The sequence below is a fragment of the Oncorhynchus gorbuscha genome, linkage group LG10 (genome assembly GCF_021184085.1).
Source record: "Oncorhynchus gorbuscha isolate QuinsamMale2020 ecotype Even-year linkage group LG10, OgorEven_v1.0, whole genome shotgun sequence".
Classification (NCBI taxonomy): domain Eukaryota; kingdom Metazoa; phylum Chordata; class Actinopteri; order Salmoniformes; family Salmonidae; genus Oncorhynchus; species Oncorhynchus gorbuscha.
The window spans coordinates 95384856-95400762 of record NC_060182.1 but is presented as its reverse complement, the minus strand read 5'-3'; the positions used below and the strand labels follow the sequence as shown (position 1 = coordinate 95400762).

The window sequence follows — 15907 nt, the reverse complement described above, 5'->3', positions numbered from 1 at the left end:
GTGTTATAGTGGAGGTAATGAACGACGTTGTAAATAAATAAACACCCTACCTGAGACAAGCGTCTCCAATGGGAGACCTCAGCCTCCAGCCTCATCACCTCCGTAGACAGACGGTTAATCTCCTGCTGGGACCAGATCACGTCGCCGAAGTCCATCTCGTCGCTGCCATGGAAACCCTGGTGGTGGTGGGGGGCCCCCAGGGGGCGGGACATGTAAGAGGAAGAGGTGGTGGTGGTGGTGGAGGAGGCGGTGGTGACAGGAAGTACGGCAGAGTCGGAAGTAGCTGATTGAGCAGAGCGCTGTAGTTTCTGAACCTCTTCCTGTAGTCCACTCTGACGGGCTTTCAGGTGACTGATCTCCACCTGGACAGGTGACACGAAGACACAGTTTAGAAGTAGCGCGGACACATCCAGTAACTTGCAGGTTTAAAGGTACAAAAAAATAGTAATGTCAGATAGATACCGGTACGTTGTGAAACGCTCCCTCGGAAAAACTGTAGCTATCTATCCATATTCCAAGAGGAGGACATTTTCACATTTCATTGAGTAATATAATAATAATAATAATATAGTTCTATGTATCAGACCGTACATCTTTCTGTTGCATCATGGTCCTGTACTCAGCTGACTGCTGTTTATTCTGGATCTCTGAGGCCTCCAGCTTCTCCTCCAGCTCGGCATGGATCCTCTTTAAACGCACGTACTGAAACAAGATGAAAAGAAAAATAATTTAAGTCCTCCTCCAGTCTCCCTTTTCACCTCATTTAAATATTGATTTAAATAACTGATAAATAGGTGGTCCGGGTATAACATGACATAGGGGGGGTGGGGTCCTCTTTTGTTCCCCAAGCGAGGGTGGGGCTGATATCCCAAATTACCATCAGACCTACTATTTGAAGTTTGAAGTTGTCAACAAAAATATATACTATTTTGCCAAAACTATATATTTTTTTACCCTTAAAAACCCTCATAGTGTAACACAGAGAAACAGGAGTGTACATAACCAACTATCAGACTCCAATAAACACACATGGAATCTGTTACAAATATATACTTTTAAATATATACTTTTGGGACTGCGGTCACAAACACTTTTAAATCTAGTCCTGGATTTCAAAGCGTAACTCAACGGAGAATCTGAATTAAAATAGTTTTTTTAGTCCAGGATTAGGCTTTAAAAATGTTGTGTGTTGGAAACGCGTCTCCTATCATGGTAAGAACCCTCGTACCTCAGCCTCCACTTGCTCGTGCTTAGAACTGGACACCAGCAGCTCAGTGGAAGCATCTGAAAGGAAAGAGAGACCGTGGAATATAACAATTGGACTACCAATCACAGCCATGCATCCTCCAAAATAAGATTTGCTAAACCAATCAAGTTTTAGTTCAACACTTTATTTGTACTGGGTGTGTCTTCTCCTAATATACAGGGTTGTTGTTAGCCAGTAATTGTGTCTTCTCCTAATATACAGGGTTGTTGTTAGCCAGTAATTGTGTCTTCTCCTAATATACAGGGTTGTTGTTAGCCAGTAATTGTACCTTCTCCTAATATACAGGGTTGTTGTTAGCCAGTAATTGTACCTTCTCCTAATATACAGGGTTGTTGTTAGCCAGTAATTGTATCTTCTCCTAATATACAGGGTTGTTGTTAGCCAGTAATTGTGTCTTCTCCTAATATACAGGGTTGTTGTTAGCCAGTAATTGTATCTTCTACTAATATACAGGGTTGTTGTTAGCCAGTAATTGTATCTTCTCCTAATATACAGGGTTGTTGTTAGCCAGTAATTGTGTCTTCTAATATACAGGGTTGTTGTTAGCCAGTAATTGTGTCTTCTCCTAATATACAGGGTTGTTGTTAGCCAGTAATTGTATCTTCTCCTAATATACAGGGTTGTTGTTAGCCAGTAATTGTGTCTTCTCCTAATATACAGGGTTGTTGTTAGCCAGTAATTGTGTCTTCTCCTAATATACAGGGTTGTTGTTAGCCAGTAATTGTGTCTTCTCCTAATATACAGGGTTGTTGTTAGCCAGTAATTGTGTCTTCTCCTAATATACAGGGTTGTTGTTAGCCAGTAATTGTGTCTTCTCCTAATATACAGGGTTGTTGTTAGCCAGTAATTGTGTCTTCTCCTAATATACAGGGTTGTTGTTAGCCAGTAATTGTATCTTCTCCTAATATACAGGGTTGTTGTTAGCCAGTAATTGTGTCTTCTCCTAATATACAGGGTTGTTGTTAGCCAGTAATTGTGTCTTCTCCTAATATACAGGGTTGTTGTTAGCCAGTAATTGTGTCTTCTCCTAATATACAGGGTTGTTGTTAGCCAGTAATTGTGTCTTCTCCTAATATACAGGGTTGTTGTTAGCCAGTAATTGTGTCTTCTCCTAATATACAGGGTTGTTGTTAGCCAGTAATTGTGTCTTCTCCTAATATACAGGGTTGTTGTTAGCCAGTAATTGTGTCTTCTCTAATATACAGGGTTGTTGTTAGCCAGTAATTGTACTAATATACAGGGTTGTTGTTAGCCAGTAATTGTGTCTTCTCCTAATATACAGGGTTGTTGTTAGCCAGTAATTGTGTCTTCTCCTAATATACAGGGTTGTTGTTAGCCAGTAATTGTGTCTTCTCCTAATATACAGGGTTGTTGTTAGCCAGTAATTGTGTCTTCTCCTAATATACAGGGTTGTTGTTAGCCAGTAATTGTGTCTTCTCCTAATATACAGGGTTGTTGTTAGCCAGTAATTGTGTCTTCTCCTAATATACAGGGTTGTTGTTAGCCAGTAATTGTGTCTTCTCCTAATATACAGGGTTGTTGTTAGCCAGTAATTGTATCTTCTCCTAATATACAGGGTTGTTGTTAGCCAGTAATTGTGTCTTCTCCTAATATACAGGGTTGTTGTTAGCCAGTAATTGTGTCTTCTCCTAATATACAGGGTTGTTGTTAGCCAGTAATTGTGTCTTCTCCTAATATACAGGGTTGTTGTTAGCCAGTCTTCTCCTAATATACAGGGTTGTTGTTAGCCAGTAATTGTATCTTCTCTTAATATACAGGGTTGTTGTTAGCCAGTAATTGTGTCTTCTCCTAATATACAGGGTTGTTGTTAGCCAGTAATTGTGTCTTCTCCTAATATACAGGGTTGTTGTTAGCCAGTAATTGTATCTTCTCCTAATATACAGGGTTGTTGTTAGCCAGTAATTGTGTCTTCTCCTAATATACAGGGTTGTTGTTAGCCAGTAATTGTGTCTTCTCCTAATATACAGGGTTGTTGTTAGCCAGTAATTGTGTCTTCTCCTAATATACAGGGTTGTTGTTAGCCAGTAATTGTGTCTCCTAATATACAGGGTTGTTGGGTGTCTTCTCCTAATATACAGGGTTGTTGTTAGCCAGTAATTGTGTCTTCTCCTAATATACAGGGTTGTTGTTAGCCAGTAATTGTGTCTTCTCCTAATATACAGGGTTGTTGTTAGCCAGTAATTGTGTCTTCTCCTAATATACAGGGTTGTTGTTAGCCAGTAATTGTGTCTTCTCCTAATATACAGGGTTGTTGTTAGCCAGTAATTGTGTCTTCTCCTAATATACAGGGTTGTTGTTAGCCAGTAATTGTGTCTTCTCCTAATATACAGGGTTGTTGTTAGCCAGTAATTGTGTCTTCTCCTAATATACAGGGTTGTTGTTTAATTGTATCTTCTCCTAATATACAGGGTTGTTGTTAGCCAGTAATTGTATCTTCTCCTAATATACAGGGTTGTTGTTAGCCAGTAATTGTATCTTCTCCTAATATACAGGGTTGTTGTTAGCCAGTAATTGTATCTTCTCCTAATATACAGGGTTGTTGTTAGCCAGTAATTGTATCTTCTCCTAATATACAGGGTTGTTGTTAGCCAGTAATTGTATCTTCTCCTAATATACAGGGTTGTTGTTAGCCAGTAATTGTATCTTCTCCTAATATACAGGGTTGTTGTTAGCCAGTAATTGTATCTTCTCCTAATATACAGGGTTGTTGTTAGCCAGTAATTGTATCTTCTGTCTTAATATACAGGGTTGTTGTTAGCCAGTAATTGTATCTTCTGTCTTAATATACAGGGTTGTTGTTAGCCAGTAATTGTATCTTCTGTCTTAATATACAGGGTTGTTGTTAGCCAGTAATTGTATCTTCTCCTAATATACAGGGTTGTTGTTAGCCAGTAATTGTGTCTTCTCCTAATATACAGGGTTGTTGTTAGCCAGTAATTGTATCTTCTCCTAATATACAGGGTTGTTGTTAGCCAGTAATTGTATCTTCTCCTAATATACAGAGTTGTTGTTAGCCAGTAATTGTATCTTCTCCTAATATACAGGGTTGTTGTTAGCCAGTAATTGTATCTTCTCCTAATATACAGGGTTGTTGTTAGCCAGTAATTGTATCTTCTCCTAATATACAGGGTTGTTGTTAGCCAGTAATTGTATCTTCTCCTAATATACAGGGTTGTTGTTAGCCAGTAATTGTATCTTCTGTCTTAATATACAGGGTTGTTGTTAGCCAGTAATTGTATCTTCTCCTAATATACAGGGTTGTTGTTAGCCAGTAATTGTGTCTTCTCCTAATATACAGGGTTGTTGTTAGCCAGTAATTGTATCTTCTCCTAATATACAGAGTTGTTGTTAGCCAGTAATTGTATCTTCTCCTAATATACAGAGTTGTTGTTAGCCAGTAATTGTATCTTCTCCTAATATACAGGGTTGTTGTTAGCCAGTAATTGTATCTTCTCCTAATATACAGGGTTGTTGTTAGCCAGTAATTGTATCTTCTCCTAATATACAGGGTTGTTGTTAGCCAGTAATTGTATCTTCTCCTAATATACAGGGTTGTTGTTAGCCAGTAATTGTATCTTCTGTCTTAATATACAGGGTTGTTGTTATCTTCTGTCTTAATATACAGGGTTGTTGTTAGCCAGTAATTGTATCTTCTCCTAATATACAGGGTTGTTGTTAGCCAGTAATTGTATCTTCTCCTAATATACAGGGTTGTTGTTAGCCAGTAATTGTATCTTCTCCTAATATACAGGGTTGTTGTTAGCCAGTAATTGTACCTACTGTCCTAATATACAGGGTTGTTGTTAGCTAGTAATTGTACCTACTGTCCTAATATACAGGGTTGTTGTTAGCTAGTAATTGTACCTACTGTCCTAATATACAGGGTTGTTGTTAGCCAGTAATTGTATCTTCTGTCCTAATATACAGGGTTGCTGTTAGCTAGTAATTGTACCTACTGTCCTAATATACAGGGTTGTTGTTAGCCAGTAATTGTACCTTCTGTCCTAATATACAGGGTTGTTGTTAGCCAGTAATTGTACCTTCTGTCCTAATATACAGGGTTGCTGTTAGCTAGTAATTGTACCTACTGTCCTAATATACAGGGTTGTTGTTAGCCAGTAATTGTATCTTCTCCTAATATACAGGGTTGTTGTTAGCCAGTAATTGTATCTTCTGTCCTAATATACAGGGTTGTTGTTAGCCAGTAATTGTACCTTCTGTCTTAATATACAGGGTTGTTGTTAGCCAGTAATTGTACCTACTGTCTTAATATACAGGGTTGTTGTTAGCCAGTAATTGTACCTACTGTCTTAATATACAGGGTTGTTGTTAGCCAGTAATTGTACCTACTGTCCTAATATACAGGGTTGTTGTTAGCCAGTAATTGTGTCTTCTCCTAATATACAGGGTTGTTGTTAGCCAGTAATTGTACCTTCTGTCCTAATATACAGGGTTGCTGTTTGCCAGTAATTGTACCTACTGTCCTAATATACAGGGTTGTTGTTAGCCAGTAATTGTACCTTCTGTCCTAATATACAGGGTTGCTGTTAGCTAGTAATTGTACCTACTGTCCTAATATACAGGGTTGTTGTTAGCCAGTAATTGTACCTTCTGTCCTAATATACAGGGTTGCTGTTAGCTAGTAATTGTACCTACTGTCCTAATATACAGGGTTGTTGTTAGCCAGTAATTGTATCTTCTCCTAATATACAGGGTTGTTGTTAGCCAGTAATTGTATCTTCTCCTAATATACAGGGTTGTTGTTAGCCAGTAATTGTATCTTCTGTCCTAATATACAGGGTTGCTGTTAGCCAGTAATTGTACCTTCTGTCCTAATATACAGGGTTGCTGTTAGCCAGTAATTGTACCTTCTGTCCTAATATACAGGGTTGTTGTTAGCCAGTAATTGTATCTTCTCCTAATATACAGGGTTGTTGTTAGCCAGTAATTGTACCTTCTGTCCTAATATACAGGGTTGTTGTTAGCCAGTAATTGTACCTACTGTCTTAATATACAGGGTTGTTGTTAGCCAGTAATTGTACCTACTGTCTTAATATACAGGGTTGTTGTTAGCCAGTAATTGTACCTACTGTCTTAATATACAGGGTTGTTGTTAGCCAGTAATTGTACCTACTGTCCTAATATACAGGGTTGTTGTTAGCCAGTAATTGTACCTCTGTCTAATATACAGGGTTGTTGTTAGCCAGTAATTGTACCTTCTGTCCTAATATACAGGGTTGTTGTTAGCCAGTAATTGTACCTACTGTCTAATATACAGGGTTGTTGTTAGCCAGTAATTGTACCTACTGTCCTAATATACAGGGTTGTTGTTAGCCAGTAATTGTACCTACTGTCCTAATATACAGGGTTGTTGTTAGCCAGTAATTGTACCTTCTGTCCTAATATACAGGGTTGTTGTTAGCCAGTAATTGTACCTTCTGTCCTAATATACAGGGTTGTTGTTAGCCAGTAATTGTATCTTCTGTCCTAATATACAGGGTTGTTGTTAGCCAGTAATTGTATCTTCTGTCTTAATATACAGGGTTGTTGTTAGCCAGTAATTGTATCTTCTGTCTTAATATACAGGGTTGTTGTTAGCCAGTAATTGTACCTACTGTCTTAATATACAGGGTTGTTGTTAGCCAGTAATTGTATCTTCTGTCTTAATATACAGGGTTGTTGTTAGCCAGTAATCGTATCTTCTGTCTTAATATACAGGGTTGTTGTTAGCCAGTAATTGTATCTTCTGTCTTAATATACAGGGTTGTTGTTAGCCAGTAATTGTACCTTCTGTCTTAATATACAGGGTTGTTGTTAGCCAGTAATTGTATCTTTGTCTTAATATACAGGGTTGTTGTTAGCCAGTAATTGTATCTTCTGTCTTAATATACAGGGTTGTTGTTAGCCAGTAATTGTATCTTCTGTCTTAATATACAGGGTTGTTGTTAGCCAGTTAGCCAGTAATGTATCTTCTGTCTTAATATACAGGGTTGTTGTTAGCCAGTAATTGTATCTTCTGTCTTAATATACAGGGTTGTTGTTAGCCAGTAATTGTATCTTCTGTCTTAATATACAGGGTTGTTGTTAGCCAGTAATTGTATCTTCTGTCTTAATATACAGGGTTGTTGTTAGCCAGTAATTGTATCTTCTGTCTTAATATACAGGGTTGTTGGCCAGTAATTGTACCTACTGTCTTAATATACAGGGTTGTTGTTAGCCAGTAATTGTATCTTCTGTCTTAATATACAGGGTTGTTGTTAGCCAGTAATTGTACCTACTGTCTTAATATACAGGGTTGTTGTTAGCCAGTAATTGTACCTACTGTCTTAATATACAGGGTTGTTGTTAGCCAGTAATTGTATCTTCTGTCGTAATATACAGGGTTGTTGTTAGCCAGTAATTGTATCTTCTGTCTTAATATACAGGGTTGTTGTTAGCAAGTAATTGTACCTACTGTCTTAATATACAGGGTTGTTGTTAGCCAGTAATCGTATCTTCTGTCTTAATATACAGGGTTGTTGTTAGCCAGTAATCGTACCTTCTGTCTTAATATACAGGGTTGTTGTTAGCCAGTAATCGTATCTTCTGTCTTAATATACAGGGTTGTTGTTAGCCAGTAATTGTACCTACTGTCTTAATATACAGGGTTGCTGTTCGCCAGTAATTGTATCTTCTGTCTTAATATACAGGGTTGTTGTTAGCCAGTAATTGTACCTACTGTCTTAATATACAGGGTTGTTGTTAGCCAGTAATCGTATCTTCTGTCTTAATATACAGGGTTGTTGTTAGCCAGTAATCGTATCTTCTGTCTTAATATACAGGGTTGTTGTTAGCCAGTAATTGTATCTTCTGTCTTAATATACAGGGTTGTTGTTAGCCAGTAATTGTATCTTCTGTCTTAATATACAGGGTTGTTGTTAGCCAGTAATTGTATCTTCTGTCTTAATATACAGGGTTGTTGTTAGCCAGTAATTGTATCTTCTGTCTTAATATACAGGGTTGTTGTTCGCCAGTAATTGTACCTACTGTCTTAATATACAGGGTTGCTGTTCGCCAGTAATTGTATCTTCTGTCTTAATATACAGGGTTGTTGTTAGCCAGTAATTGTACCTACTGTCTTAATATACAGGGTTGTTGTTAGCCAGTAATTGTACCTACTGTCTTAATATACAGGGTTGTTGTTAGCCAGTAATTGTATCTTCTGTCGTAATATACAGGGTTGTTGTTAGCCAGTAATTGTATCTTCTGTCTTAATATACAGGGTTGTTGTTAGCCGGTAATTGTACCTACTGTCTTAATATACAGGGTTGTTGTTAGCCGGTAATTGTACCTACTGTCCTAATATACAGGGTTGTTGTTAGCCAGTAATTGTCGGTTTTTGGCCGATTAAAAAAAATGAATAGCCGATAAATGTTTATTTTACCTTTATTTTACTAGGCAAGTCAGTTAAGAACAAATTCTTATTTTCAATGACGGCCTAGGAACAGTGGGTTAACTGCCTGTTCTGAGGCAGAACGACAGATTTGTACCTTGTCAGCTCGGGGGTTTGGACTTGCAACCTTTCGGTTACTAGTCCAACGCTCTAACCACTAGGCTACCCTGCCGCCTCTACACTCTAACCACTAGGCTACCCTGCCGCCTCTACACTCTAACCACTAGGCTACCCTGCCGCCTCTACACTCTAACCACTAGGCTACCCTGCCGCCTCTACACTCTAACCACTAGGCTACCCTGCCGCCTCTACACTCTAACCACTAGGCTACCCTGCCGCCTCTACACTCTAACCACTAGGCTACCCTGCCGCCTCTACACTCTAACCACTAGGCTACCCAAAATTGTCCGGGAGAATGTTTTCAATGACAGAAATATCAGTCGATGTAAACACAGTCATGGTTATCGGTCTATAGGTTAATTAGCAAAACAGTTTGGAATTAAATAGTGGCGTGTATTTCCGTTAGTCGGCATGTGCCCCAGTATCTGTACTTTAGAGACGCTGACTGATGTTTAGGGCCATGGCACTCCTACAGGACTCCAGTGTCCAGTGTGGGGGGGAAGGAGCCCAGCCCCTTCCCCCCCACACCCGTAGCTCTACCCAAGGCCCCGCCCCTAGGCCCCACACCTGTGCATCTACCCTAGGACGCACCCCTACCCCCCACTCCTGTGCCTCTACCCTAGGACCCACCCCCACTCCTGTTCCTCTACCCTAGGCCCCGCCCCTACCCCCCCCCACACCTGTTCCTGGACCCCGCCCCTACCCCTCCCACGCCTGTTCCTGTACCCTAGGACCCTCCCCTTCCCCCACACCTGTTCCCACTTCCTAATAAACTCTCCTCTACCCTAGGCCCCCCACCTGTTCCTCTACCCTAGGCCCCAGCCCCTTCCTCCCCCACCTGTGCTTCTCCTCTACCCCCCCCTCTCTACCTTCTTCACCCCTTTTATTCCCCATATAATCTGCGTATAATCTGCATATAATCTGCGTATAATCTGCATATAATCTGCATGCTCCTTCCTATTTACCAGGCGCCGGTTTTCAGACAGTGACAGAATGTTGGTGTTTTAACGATCTTTCCCACAACGGCCCGAAGATGTAACATGCAGAGAGAACGGTCACTAAGTGCGTTGTGTGTCTTGTGTGTCTATCTTGACAGGCTCGATGGAAAAGGGAACGCTGCTCTCAGATCAGATTTCTCCATTCAAATATTTTCTTATCATTATAATTATTTCCCCAATACTGACGACGGACCAGCTCCTAGAGAGATATTACCATATGGAAGCAGCTTATTCTAATGCTTACCCAATGAAAATTCCCCAAATCCCTAGCTTGGCAACATCATTACACACATGTTAGGCTACACATCATGAAATATATTGAGACAAATTACAGACAGTAGCCTACAAGCAGCAAAAACAGGACTCAATTGATTGAACATGAAATGGATTTCAATATGGATTGAAATAAGCCTATAGACTACTGTTTATTTTAATTCAGTCATTTCGGGTTTTCATTTGAAGCATCATTTTACATGGTCACTTGTTTGTAACAATTGCAAAAAAGACATTTGGCAACTTTGTATTTGTAGTCAACTTTGTCCTGAAGCGATCGGTGTCACAGAGAGATGGATAAACCATGTGATTCTGTGTTAAGGGGAGATCTTTTTTGTATAACATGACACGGGGGGGGGGGGGGGGGGGGAGCCTCCAACGATACACTTCGCTGTTCTTCAAGTGGTCTGAGGCAGGCGTTAAATTACAAGCTTTGTTCAAGTGCAACTTTAATAACAATGGTTTTGGGACACAGCTCGGAGATTTAACAATTGCTCCTGCAAAAAGGTTCTAACGATTAACCTGGTGTTAAAATGCTTTAGGGAAAACGGAGCCCGGTTCAGTTTATTCATTGTGATGGGCGGCCCTATCCTTCCTCCTTCCACTGTGCGTGATATGATGATACAAGTGCCCTTTTGTTATGATTTTGTCAGTTGTTCTACATTGCATATCCGTGCCCTCAGTTGGTAATGATGATAAAACTCAGTCTTCTACGTTTGTAGTTGAGGTACGTTATCAACTACAAAAGCCGAAGAAAAAAAACACACGCACGTCCAGGTCATTTCCTCAGGTGCTGGAGATGTAGGCAAACTCATGGAAAACACCGCAATATTGTATGTGTATGTTACTGTAAATATTGTATGTGTATGTTACTGTAAATATTGTATGTGTATTATAAGATGTTACTGTAAATATTGTATGTGCATGTTACTGTAAATATTGTATGTGCATGTTACTGTAAATATTGTATGTGTATGTTACTGTAAATATTGTATGTGTATGTTACTGTAAATATTGTATGTGTATGTTACTGTAAATATTGTATGTGTATGTTACTGTAAATATTGTATGTGTATGTTACTGTAAATATTGTATGTGTATTATAAAATATTACAGTGTATTACTGTAAATATTGTATGTGCATGTTACTGTAAATATTGTATGTGCATGTTACTGTACATATTGTATGTGTATTATAAGATATTACTGTACATATTGTATGTGCATGTTACTGTAAATATTGTATGTGCATGTTACTGTAAATATTGTATGTGCATGTTACTGTAAATATTGTATGTGCATGTTACTGTAAATATTGTATGTGCATGTTACTGTAAATATTGTATGTGCATGTTACTGTAAATATTGTATGTGTATGTTACTGTAAATATTGTATGTGTATGTTACTGTAAATATTGTATGTGTATGTTACTGTAAATATTGTATGTGTATTATAAAATATTACAGTGTAATACTGTAAATATTGTATGTGTATGTTACTGTAAATATTGTATGTGTATTATAAAATATTAGTGTATTACTGTAAATATTGTATGTGCATGTTACTGTAAATATTGTATGTGCATGTTACTGTAAATATTGTATGTGCATGTTACTGTAAATATTGTATGTGTATTATAAAATATTACATGTGTAATATAAAATATTACAGTGTAATACTGTAAATATTGTATGTGTATGTTACTGTAAATATTGTATGTGTATGTTACTGTAAATATTGTATGTATGTTACTGTAAATATTGTATGTGTATGTTACTGTAAATATTGTATGTGTATGTTACTGTAAATATTGTATGTGTATGTTACTGTAAATATTGTATGTGTATGTTACTGTAAATATGGATCATAGACCCATCTGATCCCCATAGTCACCTGTCTCTACTCTGTCAAGTCTGCACCTTTATGTGACATGTTCCTAATATATATATATATATTTTATATTTGAGATCTATTCTAGACCCCCTCATCTTAACACATCCTTCCTGGCTACCTAGAGGCCTTACAAGCCAGAACTCCTAACCTCATCCTGTTGCAACAGTCCTGAACCTAGATTAAATTCCCATTAGACAGCTCTGCAAGGGTTATAAAATGTGAAAAATACGTTAATTACTCACCAAATATGGATTTTCACTGAGCAACTATCTTCATTTACAGATGTCACAGGCGGGAAATCCTGATATAATATTGATTTCTGTGCTTTAAAAAAAAAATAGGCTACTGCCATTCTGAGGGAATCTGATATTGTCTGGAAGGTGATGAGGTATTTTATCTATCCGGCAGCTATGAGGCACTACCGGGGTTGACAACTACATGTGACACATATAAAGAGATCTGCTTAAACTGTTTCACAGGACAAAGCAGCATTCTAAAGGCAAACAAACATGCCTTCACCGGCACTCTTCTACACGAACCCCACAAACAAAATAGATTTTCTAACTAAATCCTACAATTCAAAACATATTTTCAGTCCAATTAGTCTAGTTCTCAATAGTTAATATGTTTATTTAATACAACAACAAAAAAAGTACTGTCGGCTGTGTGTTAATTTCAGAAGTGAAACAGCCCTCCAAGAGTTACTGACATGAGTCATGCGGAATCTTGCTTTGCGTACAGTATGTGTCGGTTGGAACGTAGTGATCAAAGTTCTCTGTGGTTCCTGTCCGTCTGTCCGTCTGTCTGTCAAGCATTGTTTACTTCTGACAACAGTAGTCTTTCTGGTCAAAGTAAGTGGATTAGTGAAAGCCCCCCACACACTAAAGTATGGAGACAGAAATGTATTATATAAATATAAATGATATATACAGTACGAGTCAAAATTAGGGACACACCTCATTCAAGAGTTTCTTTATTTTTACTATTTTTTTCCATTTGTAGAATAATAGTGAAGATATCAAAACTCTGAAATAACACATATGGAATCATGTAGTAACCAAAAAAAGTGTAAAAACAAATCAAAATATATTTTATATTTGAGATTCTTCAAATAGCCACCCTTTGCCTTGATGACAGCTTTGCACAATCTTGGCATTCTCTCAACCAGCATCATGAGGTGGTCACCTGGAATGCATTTCAATTAACAGGTGTGCCTTGTTAAAAGTGAATTTGTGAAATTTCTTTCCTCCTTAATGCGTTTGAGGCAATCAGTTGTGTTGTGACACGGTAGGGGTGGTATACAGAAGATAGGGCTATTTGGTAAAAGACCAAGTCCACATTATGGCAAGAACAGCTCAAATAAGCAAAGAGAAACGACAGACCATCATTACTTTAAGACATGAAGGTCCGTCAATACGGAACATTTTAAGAACTTTTAAAGTTTCTTCAAGTGCAGTTGCAAAAACCATCAAGCGCTATGATGAAACAGGCTCTCATGAGGACCGCCCCAGAAATGGAAGACCCAGAGTTATCTTTGCTGCAGAGGATAAGTTCATTAGAGTCACCAGCCTCAGAAATTGCAGCCCAAATAAATGCTTCAGAGTTCAAGTAACAGACACATCTCAACATCAACTGTTCAGAGGAGACTGTGTGAATCAGGCCTTCATGGTCGAATTTCTGCAAAGAAACCACTACTAAAGGCCACCAATAAGAAGAAGAGACTTGCTTGGGCCAAGAAACACGAACAATGGACATTAGACTAGTGGAAATTTGTCCTTTGGTCTGGAGTCCAAATTTAAGATTTTTGGTTCCAACCACCGTGTCTTTGTGAGACGCCGTGTGGGTGAACAGATGATCTCCGCATTTGTATTTCCCACCGTGAAGCATGGAGGAGGAGGTGTTATGGTTCGGTCGTCACTTTAAATAAGAATGTGTTCTTAACTGACTTGCCTAGTTCAATAAAGGTTCAATAAAATAAATAAAAATGGTGTGATGGTGCTTTGCTGGTAATACTGTCTGTGATTTATTTAGAATTCATGGCACACTTAACAAGCATGGCTACCACAGCATTCTGCAGCAATACGGCATCCCATCTGGTTTGGCCTTAGTGGGACTATCATTTGTTTTTCAACAGGACAATGACCTGACACACCTCCAGGATGTGCAAGGGCTATTTGAAGAAGGAGAGTGGTGGAGTGCTGCATCAGATGACCTGGCCAACACAATCACCAGACCTCAAACCAAATAAGATGGTTTGGGATGAGTTGGACCGCAGAGTGAAGGAAAAGTAGCCAACAAGTCCACAGCACATGTGGGAACTCCTTCAAGACTGTTGGAAAAGCATTCCAGGTGAAGCTGGTTGAGAGAATGCCAAGAGTGTGCAAAGCTGTCATCAAGGCAAAGACTGGCTACTTTGAAGAATCTAAAACATAAAATATATTTGTATTTGTTTAACACTTTTTTGGTTACTACATGACTCCATGTGTGTTACTTCATAGTGTTGATGCCTTAACTATTATTCTACAATGTAGAAAATAGTAAAAATAAAGAAAAACTTTTGACCGTAAGTGTATACATACATAAATACATACATGCATACATACACACATACATACATAAGAAATCAAATGCTATTCGCATGTTATAATGTTTAACTCTAACAGGATGCATTTTCTCCATTAAACGTTTACATTGATGCTGATATGTTATGGTCATATTGCAATCTGATCATAGCTCAAATAGAAAGCTATCCTGATCCGGTTTACTGTAGTCCGGTTATAGAATAACCAACCAGCAACATGTCCTGTAGCGCAGTGGTTCTCAAACCTCTCCCAGACGTTTCACAATTGTGTAGTAGCCCTGAACGTGCTCACCTAAGAACTGAAACAGCTCAGTTAAATAGCTTCTAGCTATTAGTTTCCTGCTGACCTGAGTGTCCTGCTGGCTGTGAGGTACCTCCTGTACAGTTGAAAGCACAATTGATAGCTTCTGGTTTTACTCACCTCCAACTTCTTCAACTCCTTCCAGAAGCATATCTTTGGTGAAGGTTGATATTTGTCCGGTGAATGAGGAGAGGCTTCCCCCGACCTGGCCGAGAGACTGGCCCAGGCCGGAGCCCAGTCCACCCAGCCACGATGACATCTTTGAGAATAACTAACGTTAGCTAGTAAGCTAGCGAAACAATAACAAAAAGGCCCAACACTGGCTAGGCTAGCTAGTTAGCTGGTACGGTGGCGATCAACTTCGACCCTACCTTCATACAATTCAGCACTTCTTAAAACTAGCTTTGTCACCTTTGTGAAGTTGTCAATTTGGTAGAGTGAAACTGGTTGTCAAGCTAGCTACAGTAGTTGGCCGGACAGCTAGTTAGCTGGTATGCTAACGTAGACTTGCTAGCTGAATGTGTCACTCACTTGCAGTCAAATTGATCCCGTGGATTTACGAATCTAAACAAACTTCGACAACAGATCATCCGCGTAACATTAATGAGAAGATTATCCGGTCTATTATATCAGTTGTCTTTATCGTGTATGTATATACCGGTTCAGATAAAGTACTAGGTCTGCCATCTCAGCTCGGTGCTGTGTTGTCACAGACAGAGCTTGACGTGGACAGCCGCAACACGGAATCATGGGACGTTGGAAGAACATAACAGATAGAACGAGACAGATATTTCACCGGATGTTATAAATGTGAAGCATCCGCTTGGCGTTTCCACTCGTGACCAAATATGGTAGTGAGTAGGAAGCCCAGTGGCCCGGCAGTGGGGAGATTAATGGAAGGAGATGGATTTTGGGACGACATTCTGCACATTTCCTCGTCAATTAAACATTTGATCTCATTAAAATTTTCTGTTGCCAAAACTAGAATCTGTTTTGAACAGAGTGGACTTAGTTATTATT

General features: G+C 38.9%; 1 protein-coding gene across 1 annotated transcript in view; it reads right to left on the bottom strand.

Moving 5' to 3' along the window:
- The window catches only part of trip11 (thyroid hormone receptor interactor 11), a 74023-nt gene extending 58393 nt beyond the window's left edge, over positions 1-15630 (bottom strand). The window contains exons 1-4 of the mRNA XM_046367540.1: positions 15008-15630; positions 1229-1284; positions 592-702; positions 51-362 (exon numbers count right to left, since the gene is read on the bottom strand). Coding sequence (XP_046223496.1) covers positions 51-362; positions 592-702; positions 1229-1284; positions 15008-15146 — 618 coding nt within the window. The 5' untranslated portion in view covers positions 15147-15630. The remainder of the gene's footprint in view (positions 1-50; positions 363-591; positions 703-1228; positions 1285-15007) is intronic.
- Positions 15631-15907: the final 277 nt, after the last annotated feature.